This window comes from Pectinophora gossypiella, chromosome 11 (assembly GCF_024362695.1).
Source record: "Pectinophora gossypiella chromosome 11, ilPecGoss1.1, whole genome shotgun sequence".
Taxonomy (NCBI): Eukaryota; Metazoa; Arthropoda; class Insecta; order Lepidoptera; family Gelechiidae; genus Pectinophora; species Pectinophora gossypiella.
In genome coordinates, this window is record NC_065414.1 from 2,682,389 (window position 1) to 2,707,917 (window position 25,529).

Sequence of the window (25,529 nt, forward strand, 5' to 3'; positions counted from 1 at the left end):
AAAGTCGTCGACTCGCTGATACAGTCCTTTTTTTTTCTTTTTTGACGTGACTTATTGTAGATTTGCCGCAGATGGCATTAACTACTTGGCTGGACAAATGGGGACCGCTGAAGGCTCTCACCCGGCACAACGTTTAAGACAACAGGCCTGAGGGTGCCCTGGCGGGTCGATAGCGATAAGCAATAATACCTTGACTAACTCAGAATAATTATGAGCTGAATCATTCCCCTCAGTATTCGGTACGATCACTATCGATATTCTTACTATCGATAGATTATCAATCAGCAACACTAGTAAACAGTAAGGGTCAGTAGTTCAGCCTACAATGTTTTGCTAAACTGCGTCAATCTTATAAAGTGATTTCTGACAATATTCCCATCGGGAGTGGAACCCAGGACTAGATTAGCATGTGAGCCAAAAGCTCTCATAACCAGGCCGCAGAGACGGTTTTTAAAACTTCAAAACACTTCCAGATCAGTGCTTGAAAACCAGGTTAAGTCTAGAGATAATGTTTTATTCGCTTATAATGAAATTCCGGTGACGCGTGCGTGCTCAGTTCATATTTCGATAGATGTACCTTTTGACTAGCTCAACCGATTTCTTTTCATTTGTAGTCGGAAGCTTATGATGTTATGTTTGTTGTGTGTCGAAGGGAAGCCACCGTAAGAAACAAAACAAAACCCTTCATAAAAATATTATATTTCTATTTCCAAACAACACTTTCGATCCAGTCTACAAAAGCTGATACCCTGGTGTAAATTCCTGGCGTATCTTTACGAGAGCATTCGAAGCCGAATGACGTCACACCAATGAGATAATACATAGCTCCTTCTGCGTTGGGGGGAAGGTTGATCTTCACCTGAAGCGGACCTCCTGAGTCACCCTGCAAATGAATATAAAGTTACATATTGTCAAGTACTTCTTCTAGTTCAAGAATCTCAAAAGCTTTATGCTATTTAATTTTTCCTTCTTACCACCCCTAGTATACTAAAGACTATGACTAAAAAAAACATATGCTGGCTACTGAGCCAGCATATTCATGGTAACTCGTATTATTTATTACTGAACAAATAGTACGAGTTACCATGAATAAATATGAGGAAATTAGAATGTAGATTGGTATAACTTTGTTGATTATATGAATATAAGGAGCGGGAAAAATAAAACGACGTCGTTCTTGTTACTCCATATTGTATCAATTTTTTTTTAAATTTAAACATGGTGCTTGTCTATGACATGCTTTTTTGGCGGGAAACGGGAACGGGACAGTTGCTTTCTTCATTGAATAATCTAAATAATTAATACGAAGTGGTGTTTTGTGGTTGATGATCGCATTAAGTTAGTCGGAAGACATTGGCGAGTGTTATTATATTGGAGTATTCAATAAACAAAATGTATCTGCCTATTTTCGCTTCGTGTCAAGAAGCCGCTTCATAACTCGAAAGTTTATGCGGACTTTCGAGTTAATTCGTTTGGGGTTCGGAGTAGGAGTCTACTCCAAGGGTGGGGGCTTAGGTGTCATCATCATCACCTTTCATCATTTCATTATTCATCAAGAAAAAAAATACGTAAGACATGGCTGTATGGGCATAGTTCCCTTTGCCTTACTCTTCGGGGAAAAACAAAACAAAAAAAAAATGTCTATGACATGCTGCCACCACCTAGGTGTCCTACAGCAACAATTCCAGGTCTGGAAGTCAGGCAACCCTTATCATAAAATATTTAGAGCAACGACCAAGGAAATATCTAGCAAAAAGTATGCATGTAAACATTAAGTAATAACCTAATGAGGGGCTGTCCAGGTTACGCTCCTCAAAAACAAAATAGATGGCGTTGAACAGATTTTTCTTCGTTTTAACTTTTTTATAATTTTATGGATAACAGACTAATTATGCATCTTTTATCTTTGTTTCTGGGTATAACAAATGACCCTTTTTAAAAAAATAATTATTTGCTCATAAAACAGTGTACAATAAAGGTTTTACAATAAATACACACCCAGGCACAATTACATCTTCCAGCCATTGTTCATCAAAATCTGTCTCTCTCTCTTGGGTCGGTCCCTCATATCTGAGGATCGTGGTCAGCATCAGGTTTGCGAGGACCCTTCATGCTGACTCTCTTGAGACAATAGAAGCAGTGGTTTCCCTTTGCCTTCTGCCCCAGACATTTTTCAAAATAAAGAGACGCAGTTACCTATACTGCTACATAATTCTATACATAATGAGATTCAAATATCAAGCAACAATTATTTTTTATATATTACTTCTGCCATTACATTGTACTTTGGAATAAGTATGTACCCGAGTAATGAGAAAATAAGTAATTATCACGTTAAAGCTGTACGGTCACGAGCATTAATATGTATACACTTTGGTACCATGTCACATTAACTTTTTTGACAAATTGAACTGTAAGTCTCACTAAATGTCAAATATGTTAGTGCGACAGAGTCCTAAAGTGGATACATTATATTGCTCATGACTGTACAACTATATAGCCTGGAAAATTCCCCGTTCTATCTAGTAAGATACTCCAAGTAGTGGTTTAAAAGGACATGGATATGTCGCAGGGATATGATAAAAACGGGGATTTGATCAATTCCCTAAGAGATTTGATCAAATCACGGAAGATGTTAAAATAACAACACGATTTTATCTTTTCCCTAAACAAATCTAGTGAATTGAACAAATCCCTAAATTAGTTCAGTAAAATGACAAAAATAATTTTGCTTTGGTATTTTAAAGGTTTATTTCATAAATTCCCCCCCCTTAGGGAATTGATCAAATCCCCGTTTTTATCGTATCCCTGCGACAGATATATCAATCTCAGGATTCAACAAGTGTGTTATTATTCTTTATAACAACCTACATTTCACAGTTCTTACAAGTCTGTACAGGGATTGGAGAGGAATGAGATAGGGTTATAGCTATAAATATACATACATGTAGGAAAGTGAGAATACTATAGAAGCATAATGATCGGGAATTTGATTGTTTATGGTATGAATGGAGGATGGTTAATGAATGGGACGTAAGTCAGTTTTAAAAAATAAGAAAGGCGAGTCTATGGTGCGATGTCAGACGGGTTAGAGAATTTTGTTAAAATATAAGCAGTAAGGATATTTAAAATATCCCGTTTTATTTCTCTATCCCACATACATAAAAACCTACATATCATACAACTATTTATTTATGTACAGTATACTATTATTTTATACAACTTTTTCAGTATCGAATTTTATTGGCAAGCATCATCGGTTGGTTCGGTTGTCGTACCCGCGGATTTCTCCAGCCGTGTTGTAGCTGAAAATCAGCGTTTTGTTCGTGAGAGCAAAAACTTGCGCTGAGCTACGACCGATTTGCGCTGCTACAGCACACATACCTGGCGTGTTTAATACAGAGCTTCGTCTCTGTTGATTGGCTGTCTGTATCTAATCTTTTTCTTTTTGTATGCATGTGTGTCTGTAGACCAAATAAATGTTTTTATCTATCTATCTATCTATACAACATACAAGTACATAAACAGCATATACGTCCCGCTGCTTGGCACAGGCCTCCCCTCAATCAACCGGTGCGTGGCATGGAGCACACTCCACCACGCTGCTCCAGTTATTTGCATATAAAGTTAGAAAAATTACCTGACAGCTGTCTATTCCTCCACTGAGTACTCCAGCACATATTTGGGTATCTTCTATACCACACCAATGTCTGTTACACTTTGGTCGTAGCAGCTGATCACAGGTCTCGGAACTTATCAGATCTACTTCAGCTTTTTGAAGTTCAGGACGTGTTTTAAGAGTACCTGTTAAGCAAAATTATTTACAAATAAATAAAAACAAAGTTCTAAGGAGACATTAATTTTTCTCTTCTTTTAGATCATGTATTTTATTTTTGTGATGCGCCGAGGTATTTATTGTCAGCAGCAGAAAAAAATGTGTATTTTAAATTATTTTCAGTTCCATACATTTGCAACGGAAAATTCCACTTAATATTAACTCGGAATCACGGGGTAAAGTAAAAAGTATTAAAACACATATTAACGGATTCTTACCGCGTTGGGAGTCTCGAGTATTTTAAACGCAGTAAGAACAGTAAGAACGAAAGAAGAGGTGAGGCGAAAATATTAGATCAGGTAAAAATACTAGGTAATTTCTGAGATTAGGCCGCACCTAATCCAAAGGACGCAGTACCTAATCCACCTAATACAAGTCTTCACTACTCGACGAACCGCGTCCGCGCGTACTCGCACTGGTAACTGCCAACTGCCAAATTAATACATTAAAAAAATACAAAAAAGAACAAAAAAAAAGCGAGAAAAGTTATAAAAAAACTATAAAATATAATCCTATGAACATAAAATGAATTGAAATCTTTTAAATACGCCTGCTCGAATGACACTTAATTTTAAACTGATAGTCCTAAGCCTGTAAAAGTATGAAGGGAAGATTACAATTCATTAAATAAGCTTACTTAGAATGGTAAAAACAGTGTAGTACGCCGTGGTACTGCATCGTATCATACGTTCAATACTCTGTACTATGCGGATTAGGTGTAGTACAGTCACGAGCATTAATATGTATACACTTTGGTACCATGTCACATTAACTTTTTTGACAAATTGAACTATAAGTCTCACTAAATGTCAAATATGTTAGTGCGACGGAGTCCTAAAGTGGGTATATTATATTGCTCGTGACTGTACGGTACACAGCACTGGTATAAATTATCTTATACGCTCAATATGCAGTAAACTATGTGGTTTAGGTATTTGGAACAGGTATTTTTGTGGATTAGGAACAGTTGTAACTGATATCAAATTTACCTAGTAGAACCCATCTCTAGTAAGAACCCGTTATTGGTGCTAATTCCTGTAAATACCATCTAATTTTATTTTAAGTTATATCTGTCATTTTCTTATCCGTCAATTTTAAGCACAAATCTAAACCAACCGTCTAAAAATTTTACATCAGTCAATAACCCGACACAGTTAAGTAGACAGCACGTCAAACGGATTGCATACCAGCGACGTACCTTTTTGATTCCCCCGGGTTATTCATTCATTTACTCATTCTTCCTAAAATTAAGAGCTGTGAATCATCCGTCCCTTTCCTTTTCGACGGATATGAAAATGACGGATATAACTTAAAATAAAATTAGGCGGTGTCTGCAGGAATCGGGGCCATTATGTGTTTTAATTATGATAATAACCGCGTAAACTTAAAACAATTTTGTAATGCTACGAATAAATAATAAGTCAGGAAGGGTAACTATGAACAAACGCCGGCGAAATATTGGCCCCACGACATTCTAAAAGATCGTAAATCCATAAAACCAATCAGTAGCGATTCCGTGACGCGCTTCATTGCGACAAGCGCTGTGATTGGTTATCAATAGCAACCACAATAGAGGTTGGTGCGTGTGTTTCCGGGGTTCTCAAATCAAGGATGTTGTTATGCAATGCATGGATGAGTATAAGTAAAAAATGGACGAAACTAACGGTGGATTTAATAATTTTTAGTGTTTTGTATTTCGGATGAGGCGTGTTGCTGAATTATGTATTCAAGTAGTATTATTATATTGCATGTTTTGTGTTTTGAATTAATTGGTATTTAGTAAAAACAACTATTCAATACTTTAATTTTTTACTTGGATGATATATAAATATAATTACAATGTTACTTATTATTTACTGGAATAGGATGGAAGCCGATCATCCTCTCTTCTTTCGTAACGAACTGCTTTTATCCATTTTTGCAGTAGGTTTTCATTTTTGGGGAAAATAAAAAAAGGAAATTTCGACAAGACTAAATAACTGAAAAACTTATATTTTGCTGGAAATTGATAATATTACTTGACTGCATAGTATTAAAAATTATAATTTACCTATCTGAATATTAAGCTAGGAACTTCTTGAATAATGCGGATCAAAGTACAATGTGTTTACGAGAACAGAAATGTTATATTTACCGATGATAAGTTATTCCAATTATCTTTTTGCTGCGCTTTTTTCGTTTCCTACACCAACTAACTACACATGACGACATTTTACATAATATTTCACTGTTTTTTCCATAGAAATATAGCATAAATCGAGCAATGACATACGTTAGTGACGGCGCGAGGCAGATTGAAGTAGGTGCGAGTAGTCATTTTAAGCCCCGCCCACTCAGTGTACATTTTAGTGGCGTCAAATTGTGAACGTTGTTACTCTTCCTGACTTATTATTTATTCGTAGTTGTAATGTATCGATTTACAACATGTGTTGTTGTTGCAGATTCTTGTCATTTCTTCTCCTCAGTCATAACACCTTTCGGAATGACGTGTATTCAAAAATGTTATATTGACCTATGATAATTACGTTAAATAAATGATTCTATCGAATAAACAGCTGTTTCGGTTACTTGCTTTATATTTGAAAGAATAAAAACATAAGAGAAATTATGTATAAGTAGGTAACGTTTGTCAGAATGGATTAGCCTCACCTGACTCTATAACACCCCATCCAGTAATATAGGCCCTCGTGCCAAGTGGACTGGTGTCAAATTGACTCCACAAACATGCAGGTTGGAGGTTCTTGTCAAAAGTAAACTCTTTGTCCACTTCGATAAGGGCTATGTCGTAATATTTCTTAGGGGAATTGTATTGGGGATGAACGATTATTCTCTTGATGTTCGCGTCTGTAGGCTGAAAGTACAAGAAGCCACGTTCCTGGGGAAAAAAAACAATAAAATTACTAAAATAAAATCTTGTAGTATTGCCCATACTACTAAATTACCAACCAATAGGAACACATTATCATCGAAAAAATTAAGTTCTTCAAAAAACTTCATACTTTGAGAAAAATACAGAAACAGTCTATATACGTCTCACTGCTGGGCACTGGTGTCCCCTCAATCAACTGGAGGCGGTATAGGGCATATTCCACCACGCTGCTCCAATGCGGTTTGGTGAAGGTGTTTGGGTTAGTAGCCCGGGACCAACGGCTTAGCGTGCCCTCCGAAGCACGGAATCATCTTACTTTTTCGGACAATCGGGTGATTCAAGGCTGCAATGTCCTAACCAAACAAAGGACAGTCTTACAGTGATGTCGACAATGTCCCCATCGGGAATCGAACCCGGCTCTCCAGATCGTGAGCAGAACTCTCTAACCACTAGATCACGGAGGCTAATCATCTCCCTAGCATTATCCCGTTTTTCACGGGGTCCGCTTACCTAATCTGAAGATTTGACAGATCCGGTTTTTTCAGACGCGTTTGCCTGTCTGCCCTTCCAACCCGCGAAGGGAAAACCAGCCCAATACAGGTTAGGTTAGATTAGGGTTAGGTCACATACCTCCGATAATGCAATTCTCGGGAATGTGGGTTTCCTCACGATGTTTTCCTTCACAAGTTTAATTCGAAAAGAAATTCGACCATCACCACGATTACACCAATTGATACTTACAGCATCGATGATATTCTTATCACCAAATCTTATAATCTTGGGATCGACCTCAGTGATTGAAGTATCCAACGACGACGCTTGCGTGCAGTGCGCGGCGGTCAATACGAAGTTGGCGCTGATGAGTGTACCTCCACATTTGAAGATCCAAGTACCAACGACAGCCTTCCAGCCCAAGGCACACTGCAAGAATTTATTATTATTTATTTTATGAAAGTCCGCAAAACACATTTCATCATTTGGTTCTTTGCATGAAGACCACATAAGGTCATTATCATCTCCTTAGCATTGGCCCGTTATTCACAAGGTCCTAATCTAAACTGAATATTTGCAGGTCCAGCTTTTTACAGAAGCGACTTGATATCAGCTCAGAGTCATGGTCTGAATCATCTCTGAAATTTTTCGTTATCATGTCACTTCTTTTTCTATCTTTGGGTAGTGAGGAGACTTATCAACCTCATCAACCCTGGTGTCAGGGTTATTATTGAGCCGCCAAAGGCCCCAAGGTCATGTCACTAACACACACTAAAATGTTACCAACTGAATAAAGACATTTTTGTTAGAGTGATGATGTTAATGATATATATCTCCCTAGCATTATCCCGTTTTTTCACAGGGTCCGCTTACCTAACCTGAAAATTTGACAAGTCCAAGTTTTTATAGAAGTGAAGTGCCAGTCTGACCTTCCAACCCGCGAAGGAAAAACTCAACTAACAGGTTAGGTCACAAATACCTCCGAAACGCATTTCTCGGGAATGTGGGTTTCCCACGATGATTCCTTTACCGTTGAGCACGTGATAATCATTTATGATCCAAACATGAATTCGGAAACAGACAAAAGACGACACTAAGGTCTTGATTCAAAAATAACGAGAGTTATAAGTAATTAAATGTTTATTTCCTCTACAAAAATACATGGTGTCTTCTTCTAATCGTGTCGAGGGCGAACTAAATAGTTTCGGCCCAAAACTTGACAACACGTATGGTGCTATCTGCAGCGCTCATCAGATCCTCCTGCGTGTACATGGTAATATTTGTAGAGTGTTTTAGGACTCCAGGCCTCCACCTCCAGAACGTCAAAAAACGTCGAAAAATAACTAAATAGAAAGCAGTTGAAAAATAAAAACATCAATTATTATTCATCATGATTTTTTTTTTCTTAATTTAATCATATTTGTGTTAATTTTCTATTTTAATTTTATTGTGTATTTTATTTGAATGTTATTGTAATTTAATCGTTAATTTTATATGATTTTACTTGTAATTCAATCTGTTATGTTTTAAATTCGTATACCGAAAGGTGCGACAAAGTGCAAAATAAACTATATTGGAACAACCCTTTTACGAATAACCTACGACGAATAACTGAATTTCAATTAGAATTTGAAAAACATTTCTTAAAAACAAATATAAAAGCTATAAATGCGTGTATGTGTGAGTGTGTGCAAGCGCGCGCGTGTTTGTGTGTATGTGTCTATGTGTCTATGTGTGATAATAGTATGATCCACTAATTTCTGAACATTCTATATGCATTGTATATTTTGAAATGAGTGTGACTATGCACATAATCAAAAGATCTGTTTTGGTACTTACCATGTGTGGGAATTCTCCGAGAGCTGCATCAAATCCACCTGTGATAGAACCAGGAGGCGGATAATTGGCGGGAAGACCACCTAAAGTTATTATAAAAAAAATAGTTACAATACAAATACACTTTATTGCACCAAAATAAAAAGAAAGAAGAAGAAGAAAGAAGAAGAAGATTAAGTTAAGTACATATTGGCCCCGATTCCTGCAGACACATTCTAATTTTACTTTAAGTTATACCTGTTATTTTCTTATCCGCCGAAAATGAAAGGGACGGATGATTGACAGCTCTTAATTTTAGGAAGAATGAGTAAATTAATGAATAACCCGAGCGAATCAAAAAGGTACCTCGCTGATATACAAACTGTTTGACGTGTGCTGTCAACATAATTCTGTCGGGTTATTGGCCAATGTAAATTTTTTAGACGGTTGTTTTAGATTTGTGCTTGCACCAAGTTGGATCGAGGTCATACATAACATTCATAAGCAGCCTATATACGTCCCACTGCTGGACAACCAGAACCAGCCCCCTTCAATCAACCAGAGGGGGTATGGAGCATACACCACCACGCTGCTTCACTGATCGTTGGTGGAGCTCCTGAGATCTGGAGGTCCGGGTTTGATTCGCGATGGGGATATTGTCGAAATCAATTAGGAGACTGTCCTTTGTTTGGTAAGGACATTGCGGGCTTGAATCCCCTGATTGTCCGAAAAAGTAAGATGATTCCATGCTTCGGAGGGCACCTTAAGCTGTTGGTCCCGGTTACTACTTACTGCAGTAAGTATGTGGTCCTTATGTGAGCAATGTCAGGGGCCTTTGGTAGCTCAATTACAACCCTGACACCAGAGTTGATGAGGTTGGTAATCCACCTCTTAACCCACTCGATAGAAGACAAGAAGACTACCACGATTGGCCCGACCCTTATATATTACGGCTCACCACCTATCACGTTGGTCTAGCAGAAAGCTCGGTGAGGTGTAAGTACTTAGTTCGTCTTGCGACGGATGTACCTTTGACTTTTCCAATTGGGATATGATCGAGAGGATATGTTATGTTATATAAATCGGTTGAGGCAACGGTATTTGGCAATTTTTATGGAATTTTAAATTGAAATCCTTACATCTCTCTTTCCTTTGACGTTTTTCCTCTCGATCTTTGTTGTACCATATGTACTCGTAACATTCTGAAAGCGAAAAAAAAGAATCAATAGACTCTGAATCACGTGGCCAACTTTTTAATTTGCCCTGATGTGACCGAAACCCTGACTGAGCGATGTTAAGGGTCTTACTGATGTAAGTTAGTAGTCGTTACATAAGCCATGTTAGGGGCCTTTGGCGGCTCAATAGTAACCCTGACACCAGGGTCGATGGGGTTGGTAATCCACCTCACAACCCTCACGATAGAAGAAGGAGGGTCTTTGGCGGCTCAATTATAACCTTGACACCACTTCAAGTTAGTCAACTACCTCACAGCCCGCACAATCGAAGGAATCTGATATGGTGGCAGTCAGATTTTAGATTTACATTTACGTATCCAAGCTTTTACCCAAGATACCAGATTCACACCAATTCAGACTTATTATTTTTCTTACGTGCAGTCTTCACTAACGCAGTTGGCTCGACTACTATAGACGGCGATACGGCTCACCACCTATCACGTTGGTCTAACAGAAACCTCGGTGAGGTGTGGGTAGGGTCAGCTTGCGATAGATGTACCTCTGACTACCCCAGTTGGGATATATCCGTGAGCTTATGTTATGCATACTTATTTCACTGATTCTTCTGCCAGGTTTATTGAAGTCAGGCATAGGTTTAGATGTCGCATTGCAGTCTATCCCTCCTTGTGCATATCTCTCTGTTATAGATGACTCAGTAGCCACAGTTTGAACCTGCAAAATAAGAACAAGGATTACAAACAGGTCAGTACCTATTACAGGTTGCTGGTGCCTACAGTGGAGCGAGCTAGCTTGAATAGCAATTCCATAGTCGTTCATGAGCTGCGGGCTCGGGCAGGTCCCGTCCGTCAGAAATTGTTTCGATTTAATTTTCTCCTTGTGAGTTTCGGTATAGAAAGCGGTCTAAAAAACAAAAATCATTTCCAAAGGTTTTTTTACAAGTACTACGTTCTGAATAATACAGGTTGTTAAAGACATCGTAGCTAATACTGTAGGGGATGATTCAGACCATGATTCTGAGTTAAAATCAAGTGGAATTTTCCGTCGCAAAATTCATGATTTTTTTTAGCTTTTTTAAATTATTTTCAATTCTATACTTTTACGGTGGAAAATTCCACTTGATATTAAGTCAGAATAATGAGCTGAATCATCCCTCTCGGTATTCGTTACGATGTCACTAACATCCTGTATAATTATTCTACTTACTTATATTCGTTACACAATCGCGTTGTTCTAACAGAAAGTTCGGTAAGGTGTGGGTTCTTAGTTCATTTTGCGAAGTATGTCCGTTTTATTACCCTAATTGGGATATAGTCATGATAATATTATGTTATATTATGTTATTTTACTCACTTTTGTTATATCCACATAACCCCATGACCAACGATCGTCGTCTTCCTGTAAATACATAAAAAAAATAAAAACATTTATTGTTCTTCTTCTTCTATCGTGTGGGTTGTGAGGTGGATTACCAAGGTCATCAGCCCTGGTATTAGGGTTACTATTGAGCCGCCAATGGCCTCTGACATGGTTCATGTAACGACTACATACTTACATCAGTAAGTAATAACCGGGACCTACGGCTTATCGTGCCTTCCGAAGCACGGATCATCTTACTTTCGGACAATCAAGTGATCAGATTAAATGTGTTCCTCTAGTTATTAAATAACTTGTAATGTATACCCTCATTGATTTAAAAGAGGTGTTGCTGTTGCAGTTTCTTGTCATTTCTTGTTCTCAGCCATAACACCTTGCGAAATGACGTAAATTCAAAATGTTACATTGACCTTCAACAAGGCTTTTCGGCGGGAAACGGGAACGGGACAGTTGCTTTCTTCATTGAGTAATCTAAATAATTAATACGAAGTGGTGTTTTGTGGTTAATGATCGCATTAAGTTAGTCGGAAGACATTCGGGAGTGTTATTATATTGGAGTATTCAATAAACAAAGTGTATTGCCTATTTTCGCTTCGTGCCGGGAAGCCGCTTCATAACTCAAAAGTTTATGCGGACTTTTGAGTTAATTCGTTTGGGGTTCGGAGTAGGAGTCTACTCCGAGGGTGGGGGCTTAGGTTTCATCATCATCACCTTTCATCATTTCATTAATCATCAAGAAAAAAAAATACGTCAGACATGGCTGTATGGGCATAGTTCCCTTTGCCTTACCCTTCGGGGAAAACCAAAACAAAAAAAAATGACCTTCAACAAGTTCATCCATGGTTCGTTGAATATATGATTTTGAATCTGATTCAACCTCACAACTCACACGATAGAAGAAGTATGAACATTGGATATGACTGAAATTATAACAATGATTTACTTACGGCTTTAATTATTTGTATATCTTCATTCGGCTGGAGATCCACATCAAAAGTACGAGTACATTCACTTATGTCTCTAGGTACTGCAACAAACACAACACCAATATCAACTTTAAGGTATAAAGCAAACTCAATGTAAACACTTATCTTACCGTAAAATAAACAGGCGTTGAACGTTCAACGCCTGTTTAAAGACACGTGTCTTTAAGTATTCGACAGCCAAACAAAAATGAATCCAATTATAATTCTGTTTAGCTGTCAAATACTTGTACACACGTCCACCGCTTTTGGTAAGACGGTTAATAAAAAAATACCTACTTATGTATAAAAACGCAAAAAATAACACTTTCTTCATCTTCGATAGCGACTGTACGAATACGAATAATTTACACAAAGTTCAACACGTTAAATTCTCGAGAATCTTGCTTAGTATATAAACACGTGCGTCAACCGAACATGAGCCTTGATGAGGATAATAATTATATAATTATGCTAAATCCGGTTTCTATTCGTGATCTTGTACAGGTACCATACTTAAATACGTTTGTTATTTGCCAGAATAATAACAAGTATAGTACAGATCATAACGACTGCTTATTAAAGAACACAACAATGATAATGCTTGATGAAATACTTGATAAAATGCTTGGTGACTAATTGATGAGTATGAGCAAAGATAATTTAACAGTACCTATGAGCATAAATTAAATGACAAGGAAGAGTTCCCGAAAAAATGTAAGTAATACTTTTTACAGATCCTGTTAACCCTTTTACGGACAGGGATCATGGGTCATGGATGGTTCATAATAATAGGTAATATGACACCTTGGGATCGGATCGTCATTAGACGTTCTGTCCTTGAAAGTGTTAAGGAGGTGGAACAGTTATAATATATCAATCGTAGGTAGATAAAGTGAAAGCTGAATAGGGAGATTCTTCTTTTTTGTCAATAGCATAGGTTATACTTTTAAAGGCTTAAAGTTTTACTGTAGCGTAAATCGATTAATCAAAACGATTAATTAAATCGATTAATCAAAACGATTAATTAAATCGATTAATCGATCGGTCGGTTTTAATCGATTATTTTATTTTATTTACCCCTAAATAAACTAAATATCGACATGCCTATCAATAGTATCGATATTATCGATTAAATTGACACTATCTATATTGAGAATTCTACTATTATATCGATTATAATCTAGTATAATCGAGTATAACGGATATAATTATAGAATTTCCAATACCGATACTATGGATAGGCATATCGATATAAAGATTATTTTGGAACTTAGAAAATAAACGATCATTAATCGATATACAGTCGATTATCGGGCAACACTAGTGGCGATCACAATAAATCTTACAGGTTGCCGTAATACAGTACAAAAGTGGGGCCTGTATAGTCGTTAGCTTAAAAAAAATGCATGTTTTAAGGTCGGTCACCTTGCTAACTTTAATGTCAGGGTTACTATCAAGTTGTGAGAGGCCTCTGACAATGCTGACGTAACAACTACGTACCTACTTACATAAGTAAACTGCAACCGGAACCAGCTATGGTGCCCTTGTATTTTTACTCTTCACACATATCCAGCCACACATGACGACATGCAACCAGTTAATTTGTTTGTGAGTACATACGATAAGGTGCAAAAGTCCAATCAGTTTCTTGCAAAGAAACAAATTAACTGGTTGCATGTCGTTTCTGTAAAAAAAAAAGATTTCATCTTGAGCTCCTCCGTGCTTCGGAAGGCACGTTAAGTCGTTGGTCCCGGCTGCATTAGCAGTCGTTAATAACCACCAATCCGCACTGGGCCCGCGTGGTGGTTTAAGGCCCGATCTCCCTATCCATCCATAGGGAAGGCCCGCGCCCCTGCAGTGGGGACGTTAATGGGCTGATGATGATGATGTCGTTTCTGTAATAGACCAAAAACACCTACAAAAACAAAAAAAAATACAATTTTGACAACTAATGGTTCATAATTCCATCTCTCTCTCTCTCTCTCTCTCGCTATTTAAGAGCTGCGCTCTTGTCGGTGGAGTAATCGCCATTCCTCTCTTCTTCCCGCCAAAATCGTCACCTCCCGGTACGACACGACCTGCACCTTCTCTTTTATTTGTTTCATAAATGTTATCCTAGGTCTACCCCTTCCTGTCTTCCCTTCAATTTTTCCTTCTATAATGTTTGTTCTAAATGAATCGTGTTGTATCAGGAATTCCATCACTGTTTACAAATAATTCGCTGGGATCAGTGACTGCACTTTTGCTCTTTGATTGTACCTACGTTTAGATTTCACACAAAGAGAGAGGTACACATTATTAACCTTTCGTTTTTTAAAAACTTTTTGTTTCGTATTTTTGTATTTATTTAGTTTATTCTGTCGGCAACATAATATTGTATACTTACTAGTTGTGCTTCTGTATCTGATCTGTAGAAGAGAGACATCATACACTGAAATATAAGTGATTCCATACTTAGCTATAGTACCTACTCAATTATTTATATCAACCGCCATATGTTTAATTTAAGGAAAACATTGTACCGGAATTTATTTTTTGTCAATAGTATTATAATTATAGTATAGTATAATTATAGCATGATAAATATAAGAATATAAATGATGATGATGATCTCTCCGACCGATTTCGGCCATGGCGACTACTTCGACTCCTAGTCTGCACGACGCTGATGCGCCCGATTATCTTTACAGTGAACTCCCACGCACAGTGAGGGCACGTGAGCACACCGTTTTGGTAATTATAATGAATATTAGGCTGCCAAAATACTAAATTGTGTAACAGTTTTTTATGTTTTTTTTTTTAAAGAACATCAAGGGCCCTGTACCGATATTTTTTGCAGCGTCTTTTCCAGGTTGTGAGAAGCTTCAGTACCTAGTTTTAGGCAGATGAGACGTTCGTTATGTAAATATAGTTCTTATAGGAAGAAAGTGGCTGTGACATAAGGAGGGACAGACAGACGTACAAAACGAATCCATAAGGGTTCCGTTTTTCTGGTATTTGGCTACGGAACCATAAAAATGACGATTCAAAGTGTAACTATGTTACCTACTAAAAGATATATTTGAATTTTGAATTTGAACTGCTAGGTGTTAGTGAATAGTGTTTTGTACAAAGTTATATCATCAACATCATCAGCCCATTAACGTCCCCACTGCTGGGGCACGGGCCTTCCCTATGGATGGATAGGGAAATCGGGCCTTAAACCATCACGCGGGCCCAGTGCGGATTGATGGTTATTAACGACTGCTATTGCAGCCGGGACCAACGGCTACAAACAAACAAAGTTATATCATGTAAGGGAATAAGCGTGAAAAATCCTATCAAATTACCCTAACATAACATAATTAACATCAATGGAATTACCTATGGGTTATAAGCATGAAGAATCCTATGTATCTATTATAATACTTGCTAATAGTCATATTTTTAAAATTCTTATACAGGTTGTTAGTGACAGACATCGTAACGATAACTTTGAGGGATGATTCAGCTCATTATTCTGAGTAAATATCAAGTATTTTCCATCGCAAAAGTATATAATTGAAAATAATTTAAAAAAGAACACAAAAAAACATGAATTTTGCGACGGAAAATTCCACTTAATATTAACTCAGAATCATAGTCTGAATCATCGCCCTGAGTATTAGTTACGACGTCACTAACATATACCCTATGTGTGTCCAGGTATTCCCGGTGGGCGGGTAATTAAAGAGGCAGCCAATCAGCTCGTGACACCAAACACTTCAGGGCCCCGATACCAACCCCGCCTCAATCAGCGCTTATCGCTATCGACCCACTAAGGTCGATTAATTCTTTCAAATATTTTTTCCTCTTAGACGACGCCCTGGGACGAGGTTCGCGCCCAACTGGGCACCCTCAGGCCTGTTGTCTTAAACTTTGTACCGGGTGAGAGCCTTCAGCGCTCCCATTTGTCCGCCCAAGTAGTTAATGCCATCTGCGGCAAATCTACAATAAGTCATGTCAACAAAAAAAGGGTAAAGAATAGAGCGCTACTAGCCAATAAACTGTTCGAGGCGAGGATCTTTGTTAAATGACAAGTAATTTTCTCGTAAAATTAAAAAATATATATATATATTTATTAGGCATTTATTTAGAAACATCGTGAGGAAACTCACATTCAAGAGAAATGTATTATTTATTTATTTATTATTATTACAAGTTCTTAAAGTTAATTTACAGCACTATCCAAAACAGATCCAAGAGAACGTGTTAACGCGATAAATTGTTTTTTATGCAGTGTTACAGTAGCAACCCAAAAAGACCGAAGCCTGTGATAGGGTTACCTACATCGTCTTAAAACAATGACATAAATATACATATGCCGTAGGTAGACAGCGCGGTGTAATTTTAATACAAAAAACTTAAAATAGATATTAAAGGATTAGTATTTAATTTAAGATTATGTAGTTAGTAAATAATGCTAAAGTTAGTAAAAGCATTGTAAACAAATTATTTTAAAAGCTCAGAGTAAGCATTCATCTAAATCCATGTTTAATAAAAACTGTTTTAGTTTAAAATTGAAGTTCTTAACATTATATGGCTGAGAGTTGAATATTCGGTCTCTGATGAGATCTATCTGCTGTTGCACTTCGTCTGGCAACTTCTCATACATCCGGGGCATTCGGGAATTTTTGGAGATATGTGACCTAACCGAGTGTGTTGGATGAGACAGGCAATCGCATCAGTAAAAAACCGGACCTGTCAAATCTTCAGGTCAGGTAAGCGGACACTGAAAAACGGGATACTGCTAGGGAGATGATATTAGGCATTTATTTTATTCTTAGGCCAAACGATACTTTCAATCCAGTCGAGATAGCTTGAAACCCTGGTGTAGACGTCAGGAGTAACACTGTTACAACGGACACTGTACGAAGTAATACCGATGACGTAGTTCATAGCACCTTCAGGAGAATCGGAGATCCTTATTTGTAGCGGGTCTCCGGAGAAACTCTGGAAAGATAATAATAATAATATAATTATCATTAAAATCATTATAGAGCTTTTAAACTCAAACTCAAAAATTTATTTATTAATTTTTTACATAAATGCAGGGTGTCAGTGACGTCGTAACGAAAACTTTGACAGATGATTCAGACCGTGATTCTGGGTTGATATCAAGTGAAATTTTACGTTGCAAATGATGGTACCGAAAATAATTTAAAAAAATACTAAAACTTTCATGAATTTTCCGAGAGGAATATTGCGACAGAAAATTTCACTTGCTATTAACTCAAAATCATGGTGAGAATTATTCCCTTCAGTATTCGATATCATGTCACTGACACCCTGTATAATGTTGTTCAAAGCTGCCATTTTAGCTTACCGCGCAAATTTGGCTTTCTGCGTTCCATTGTTCCTTTTTTATTAGGGCGTTAACAAAACCTTCGGCACAAATATGTGTATCTTTTACTTCACAGTGTTTTCCTCCACAGACTGGTTTTATCAGCTCTTCACATTTAGTGGAATCAATAATCTTTAAAGAGGCTTTTTTCGGTTTCGGAGAATCTTCTTCGGGTTTGGCTAAAATGTTATAATTGCTTTTTGTAATATAATTAATTTATGACTGATAGATTGTTAAAATCTTATCATGTTCTGTTGAAATAAACGCCAATAAACGCTTCTTACGCTTATTTTGTCACGAAATATGAACATTAATAATAAATATATCATAAATATAATTATACAATATTTTTTATTTTAATATTTCTTGAACTATTTCTTACCTGAATGAACAGGACCCCATCCAGTTGCGTTTGCGAAGCTTCCAAGAGAGCTAACATCAACATCCTTCCACAGACATGCTGGTAAAACGTTCTTCTTGAACGCTACTGCTTCTTCTAGTTCTATAAGACCTATATCATTGATCAAATTTTCTTCTACAAAGTCTGGGTGTACAATTACTTTCTTAATTTTCGCCTCGATAGAATTAAGTCCATTAGCCAACTGTAAAATCAAAGGTTTTGTTAAGATCTACTCATCAATATTGCAGTGAAGAGTATCGCCAGCAAAAAATGCGGATTTGTAAGTCACATGAAACACAATAAAATAATTAATAAGTAAATAGGTATTTCGTTGCACATACAACACAAAGATACAGAAAAAGACTATAATAAACTGCCTATATACGTCCCACTGCTGGGCACAGGCCTCACCTCAATCAACCGGAGGGGGTAAAAACAAAAGAAAAAGACTAATCTAGATTTAATATAGTAATACTAGTAGTACTTACAGTACTTGTAGTAGTATCCGGCCAAGTAGTTAATGCAATTTGCGGCAAATTTACAATAAGTCACGTCAAAAAAGTAAGATGAATATTACTTGTAAGTAACTTTGTTAAGTGTGCAAGGCATAGACAATTGGGTCGTGTACTAGGTTCAAGATAAATTATGAAATTCTGATTATTAAATAAAGGCAGATTTAAAACTAACGAAAAACATTTTCTTTTTTCTATTTAACTTGTTTATGAATTTTAATCAAGAAAAACGTACTTAATAATAAGTTCGACATTTTATCATGTTCCTCTATGACGTCACAGCGTGCTTTTTCATACAATTTCCCTAGTAATTTCGTGTTTTGACGTTTAGTAAAAAGTAACTGATTTGACTAGTTGGAAACTAGCCTTTTGGCAAACACATGTTAGCGCGCTTTCAGACTAGCGCACTTAAGAATCTACTTTTTTTAAGATCAAGATATTTACACGTACATTATCGAAAACATTTTTGTCGCCGAATCTGACAATTTCCGGCTTTGGTAAATTGCCATTTAGGCAATGAGCGGCGGTCAGTACATATCTGTCGCTGACGAGGGAACCTCCACATTTAAAGAGCCATCCTTTCTCATCTTTCCATCCAATAGCAACCTGGAAGATATATAAAAGAAGAATGAGCATTCTGGTACAATTAAAATTTTTATTTTGTTTACGTTTTTGCATTTGAGTACAATCTCACGTGATGGTAAATTGCCAATGTGGGTAGGTGGAAAATTACCTATTTAATCTAGCTTTGAAAGGTCCAAGATGAATATATTAGGGGAAAAATGACATACTGCTTTGCGGCAGGCGGTTCTAGACTTTTATTCCTTCGCTTTATTATATAAAATAAGTAAGTTTAAAAATGTGTTGATGGGAAGAATAGTAATAGCCGGAACAACGGCTTAACGTGCCCTCAGCACGGAATCATACTTTTTCGGACAATCAGGTGATTTACGCCTGCAATGTCAGCATCTGATATTTAAACTGGTTCTCCAGATTGTGAGCCCAACGCTCTATCCACTAGACCACGTAGGTTGTTAATGAATTAATGAATCAAAAATTTATGAACCAAACATTGCTTCTTCATTATTGTCCTCAAAATTATAACACGTACAGCATTTCAACTTTAAATACGCCAAATGGCCGGCTATTCCAACTCTCCCTGTTATGGATACTTGATTCATCATGCTTATCGCTTAAACATAATTTTGGGTTTATGTTATGTTTTGAAAAATTACCAAATTGGGGTCTTGTCCAGGAGCAGCATCATCGTCGTCATTTCTAAAGGCTGGTCCGTATCCATCTGGACCTGTAATATTATACCACATAATAAAATCTGCACATACTGAATCTTTCTGTTAGGTCGACCATTATAGACGGCGATAAGACTCACCATCTATCACGTTGGTCTAACAAAAAGCTCGGTGAAGTTTGGGTATGGATGTACCTTTGACTACCCAATTGGGTTGGGATATAGTCGTGAGCTTATAGTATGTTAACTTTCAGAAAGACAAAAGTTGCGCGACCACCATCGCACACTTACAAAAAAACAGATACTTCTGGTAACTTCTGGTCACAACTCTACTTACAGTCATTCCATGTAACAATTGTTTTACTTTGATGTTCTCGAGATTTGACATTCCATTTGTATTCGTCACATTCTGGAAATAGTTTTAAAAATGTGTTGGTGAAAATATAGTTTAAAAGTGATTAAGATAAGTGTGCCATTTTATTAATTAAAAACATCATAGAAGAGAAGGTAGAAGGACCTTTCCTTCTAGGAAGGGGAAGACTAAAGTGACAGCTTTTTTTGACGTGGCTTATTGTAGATTTGCCGCAAATGGCATTAACTACTTGACAAACTAAAGTGAAGAGGAAAGTCGTGTCTTATAAGGAAGTCAAAAACTGGCTTTTAATGGACAAAAATGGAGAATGCTACACCGACAAGAGCGTGGCTCTTAAATTAATGATGATTATTTAATTTGAGAAGGCCAAAATTTAAAATTTTGAAAAAGGAACTCTTATATTATGTTTCCCTTCACTATTTTAGGTCCTATTCGTTTCATTTCTTCGTATTAATAATATTTTAAATTAATCTTACTTTGTTCACTTATCCGCTTGCCTGCTGCAGCAAAATCTGGTGTGGGCTCAGGTAGTGGTTTGCACGTAATTAAAGCACCATAGTCTATTATTTCTTCCTGTAAGTATTTTAAAACAAAATAATTGTTTTTAGGGATATAAAATTAAGTATTCTAATAATAATTATCATATTAAAAACATCAAAAAACACCAGCAACAAAACACATCAGCAACATCATCACAACAATTCAAAACATCAGCTTCTCAATAAATGTTTCTTGTTTCTTGTATCATAGAATGAAAGGGAGGAAGTGGAAGACCAAGAAGAACTTACATGGAACAGATTAAAAGAGAAGGAAAATGAATGAGAAGGTGAATGTCGTGTCTTGTAAGGAAGTGAAAGAATTGGCCATTGATAGACAAGAATAGAGAATGCTACACCGACAAGAGCGTGGCTCCTAAATTACTGATGAGTATCTTTTATTTTTACTTTTATGTTTCATTCATTGCTTACGATAAGCGGTACGAGTGGAAAGTAGTATTGATTTCTCCGGCAGGGATTTTGTATCTAATTTAATTATTGTTATACAAAGATTTTAATTTAGTTAAGCTTTCAAATCAAATCAAATCAAATATACTTTATTGCACAGAACTACATTTAAACAATCAGACATAACACATGAATACAGTACAATTTAGGCGGCCTTATTGCTGTAGAACTTTCATTTCATTAAAACAATTAAAAAAATAAGTATTAAATAAAATATTGTTCTTAAGTCCTTTATCCTCGTAACGCCCGGATTTCCAGACACAATAGTTAAACAGTGGGATTTGGATTTTAAAAGGTATCCAAATTCAAATTCAAAAATATCTTTATTCAATAGGTAACATAGTTACACTTTGAATCATCAATTTTACATAACGAACGTCTCATCCGCCTAAAACTACTGCAGCTTCTCACAACCTGTATAGCCGGGGAAAAGAATGAGCATTTGGGCCTTACGACCTTAAATATCTAGGTGTGAATTAGAATGTCGATTTCACGTTTCTAATACTTTAATAATAATAATTATATTATGACGTACTTAATAACTAATAAGTTAACCACGTAATGATTCCACGTTTAATTGTTGTCATGAGGAAAACCACACAATTTTAGGACGACGACAACACGAATATGACCATAACCACTATATAAATAGGTACTATAATAATATTTCGTCATGATTTTTAAGTTTATTTCATCATCATGCGTTTTCCTGTCCAAAGGATAAGGCCCAAAATGTATGGATCTCGAAATCAATTTCCGAGGACCTCGACGTCACCTATGCCAATCTATGATTTATAACGAGTTATTAAACCAGTGAAAATAACATTGAATGAATCCTTGAGGTTTAGAAAATATGTAACAAAATGTATAAAAGTACAGGGTGTTAGTGACATCGTAACGAATACTAAAGCGGATAATTCCGACCATGATTCTGAGTAAAGTTTATTTTTTTGTGTGTTTTAAAATTATTTTAAATTGTATACTTTTGCGATGGAAAATTCCACTTGAAATTCACTCAGAATAATGAGCCGTAAAATACTGAGGGGGATGATTCAGACCATGATTCTGAGTTGATATCAAGTGAAATTTCTTGCCGGAAAACTCATTAAAATTTTAGTGATTTTTTAAAATTATTTTCAATTCCATACTTTTGCGACGGAAAATTCCACTTGATATCAACTTAAAGTCTTGGTCTGAATCCACGCTCAAACAGCTTATAAAATGAAACATTAAATAAAATAAAAGTTACATTAGGAATATTATTACACAACATTTCCAGTGTAAGACAACGTAAATGTTTATCGTATATTATTTTATACTCACTCGTCTTAATCTTCGATTAACGCCCAACGAGTTCACATCTAGTATATTATTTGTTACTGAAAACGAAACGTTACATGTAATAACACATACTTATTTGTACTCCTAATCTACACCTCTGCGTATCCCACGGGGATACAGGCGTGATGGTAAGTTATATTATTTCATTAGGGACACTTTCCAATTAAATGCGAAACTTGTTTTTATCTTCTTTTGAGCCGGGCGCTATGTTATGAGGACACCAACAGTGGTGGCGGGGGTGCGAGGTGTGCGACCGCACTGGGCGCCGAAATAGGAGGGGGGCGCCATAATCAACCAAGACTAGTCTACTTTAGGTCAATCAATGACTTAGGGGACATCTCATCCCAGTCTTAAACTGGGCCCAGGGGCGAGTTTGCCCTTTTCTAATTGATAATGGGTAACTGGGCCCACTATGATTCAGTTGTTGGGACGATTACACCTTTGATTATTTTCTAGGGGTTTCTTGGGCCCTACGTGATGCTGCCTCGAACAATGGGATAAGACACAAGTGTAGGTAGGTACATTTGATAATTAAATGAATTAATTAGAAAAGGGCAAACTCGCCCCTGGGCCCAGTTTAAGACTGGGACGAGATGTCCCCTAAGTCAGGTAAATTTCGGTGGCCGTAAAGTAATCGAAAAATATTGTATTTAGAGGGGCTGAGGGGTACCACTTTGAGGTCTCGCACCACCTAAATCACCTCGCCTCACCTTGCCTCACTTCGCCTTCACTTTAACATACAGTAAGTATAGGGAATTACTAAACATTGTATGTTAATTTCAATGCAATTTATTTATTTAATTATAATTTATTTAATGTAATGAATTGTATGGGCCTAGTTGCCTAAATAAAGAATTTGAATTTGAATTTAAATGTTTTGTTAGGGCCGCCACTGGCGCCACAATGGTGTCCTAGTGAGATTGTGGCCCTGAAAAGGGAATCACAAATTTTTTTTACTTATCTTTTAAATGATTTTCCACTTACCTAAACATAAAATTGGAAATATCCCAACAGCACACTTCATGTTTATTTATGATCCGTATTTTATTTATATTTATACTATTAAAGTTTTTTAGGTAGACACATCCGCATGTAGCGAAGATAACACATAAATTGTTATCTTGGAACGATATTTGAATAATTACACAGTACACAATAAGGAAAAACCAACGTTATTAAGAATAAGTACATAGTAAAAGCAACACAAATACAATTTTAAACTGGTTATTTTATTAATCACACACACAAACTCACGCATGGTCCAAGGTCGAGCGGTTATCGCGTCATGGGTCATGTCAGGGCCTTTGGTGCTTCAATAATAACTATGACATCAGCAGGGCTAACATCGATCAAGTCGATATTTTTTATCGAAATCGAGTAATTTGTTATAATAAATCTCTAGCCATAGAGGCAGCCAATCAGCTCGCGACACCAAACACTTCAGGACCCCGATACCGACCCCGCCGGCGTGGTCGACGACTTCCCTCAATCAGCGCTTATCGCTATCGACCCACTAGGGTTGATTAATTCTTTCAAATATATTTCCTCTCAGACGACGCCCTGAGCCGAGGTTCGCGCCCAACTGGGCACCCTCAGGCCTGTTGTCTTAAAACGTTGTACCGGGTGAGAGCCTTCAGCGCTCCCCATTTGTCCGGCCAAGTATTTAATGCCACCTGCGGCAAATCTACAATAAGTCACGTCAAAAAAAATATTAAAACGTGTTAATTTCTTGTTTCAAGCAACATAAAGTTATGAGGCAACCCCAGGAAGCAAGGTTAATACTTGGGTTGGGGATGTCTCGCCTTACCCTAGTTGACATGCAAAGCAAAAATAAATAAAGAATAAAAAAAAGTATCAATTAAAATTAATGATAACATGTCTAAAAGGCAATAACAAGACTACCAACCAATGTCTAAAACCCTAACTTATTAACCATGAATGTCTGTTTTTGTGCTTGTTCGTATGTGATTGTGTGTATGTGTTTATGGATGTGTGAGGGTGTAGTAGGTATGTAGGATGTACGAGGCGAGGCCTCACAGGCCAACCACTGCCGGGTCGCGGAAGTATGCTTCGGCGATTCCCGGGTCCTGGCACCACAGTGGACAAGTAGGTACACCGTTGGGTTTTAGTGGGTATACCGGGTGGCAACACCCGGGGAGTCCCACATAACGTCGCCCCCCCGGGTGGCGTGGTATGCGTAAAGCATTTCCCAACGCTAAAAAAAAAAAAAAAACAGGTATGTAGGATGTACATCTGTGTGTGTGTGGTTGTGTATTTATCTCTGCATATGTGTACTAGCGACCCGACCCAGGTGTTTTCCTGAGTGCAGTTTACCCTTCTTGTTCTTATAGTAGTTATTTTCCCTAACATGCGTGTCACGATAAATAAAATTACCATCACGATAAATGTTTATCACATTCAAAAACCGAACGTAGCCATTTCGTAAAAAAAATCTGTATTTTTGACCGAACGACATGACTTTTTTGGTTTGCCCAGCACCAATCGACAAAATGACATTTATCGTCAGAATCCATAAAATGACCGTGTTGAAATTTTATCACGTTGTACCTTCACAGCCAAGGTGAAAGTAAGTCAGTAAACTACCACAGGACAGAGTGAACAGGCACCTTCTGGGCTTCACGCTCCATTTTAGGCCTCGTCAATGCCCTCGGGAAGTCTAGGGCCAAGAGAAAACCCATCAAAGGTAATAAAAAATATTTCCTTCACAAAAATACATGGTAA

At 37.0% G+C, this 25,529-nt stretch overlaps 2 protein-coding genes across 2 annotated transcripts; both read right to left on the reverse strand.

Annotated features, from left to right (window-relative positions):
• Positions 1–683: 683 nt before the first annotated feature.
• LOC126370698 (serine protease snake-like) lies at positions 684–13,128 on the reverse strand. Its single transcript, XM_050015709.1, has 10 exons — positions 12,844–13,128; positions 12,529–12,608; positions 11,558–11,602; positions 10,795–10,918; positions 10,151–10,213; positions 9,036–9,115; positions 7,446–7,625; positions 6,485–6,710; positions 3,641–3,804; positions 684–883 (listed from the first exon to the last, which is right to left on the reverse strand). Exons 1-10 carry the CDS (start codon positions 12,878–12,880, stop codon positions 704–706), a joined length of 1,179 nt encoding a protein of 392 aa, XP_049871666.1. The 5' UTR covers positions 12,881–13,128; the 3' UTR covers positions 684–703.
• Positions 13,129–16,637: 3,509 nt separating this feature from the next.
• LOC126370705 (serine protease persephone-like) lies at positions 16,638–23,930 on the reverse strand. The gene is made up of 9 exons (XM_050015718.1): positions 23,772–23,930; positions 22,770–22,825; positions 20,919–21,015; positions 20,407–20,478; positions 20,056–20,126; positions 19,271–19,426; positions 18,291–18,510; positions 17,891–18,087; positions 16,638–17,517 (listed from the first exon to the last, which is right to left on the reverse strand). The coding sequence occupies exons 1-9, from the start codon at positions 23,809–23,811 to the stop codon at positions 17,329–17,331; spliced, it is 1,098 nt and encodes a 365-aa protein (XP_049871675.1). The 5' UTR covers positions 23,812–23,930; the 3' UTR covers positions 16,638–17,328.
• Positions 23,931–25,529: the final 1,599 nt, after the last annotated feature.

Coding starts and splice junctions, on each gene's coding strand:
- LOC126370705 (XM_050015718.1), bottom strand. CDS start 23,811: ATGAAGTGTGCTGTTGGGATATTTCCAATTTTATGTTTAG. Junction 22,826..23,771: donor ATTTCCAATTTTATGTTTAG/GTAAGTGGAAAA, acceptor TTTCGTTTTCAG/TAACAAATAATATACTAGAT. Junction 18,511..19,270: donor ACAAAAATGTTTTCGATAAT/GTACGTGTAAAT, acceptor TTGATTTTACAG/TTGGCTAATGGACTTAATTC.
- LOC126370698 (XM_050015709.1), bottom strand. CDS start 12,880: ATGAAGAAAGTGTTATTTTTTGCGTTTTTATACATAA. Junction 12,609..12,843: donor TTTTGCGTTTTTATACATAA/GTAGGTATTTTT, acceptor TGTTTGTTGCAG/TACCTAGAGACATAAGTGAA. Junction 884..3,640: donor GAGGAATAGACAGCTGTCAG/GTAATTTTTCTA, acceptor ATTCATTTGCAG/GGTGACTCAGGAGGTCCGCT.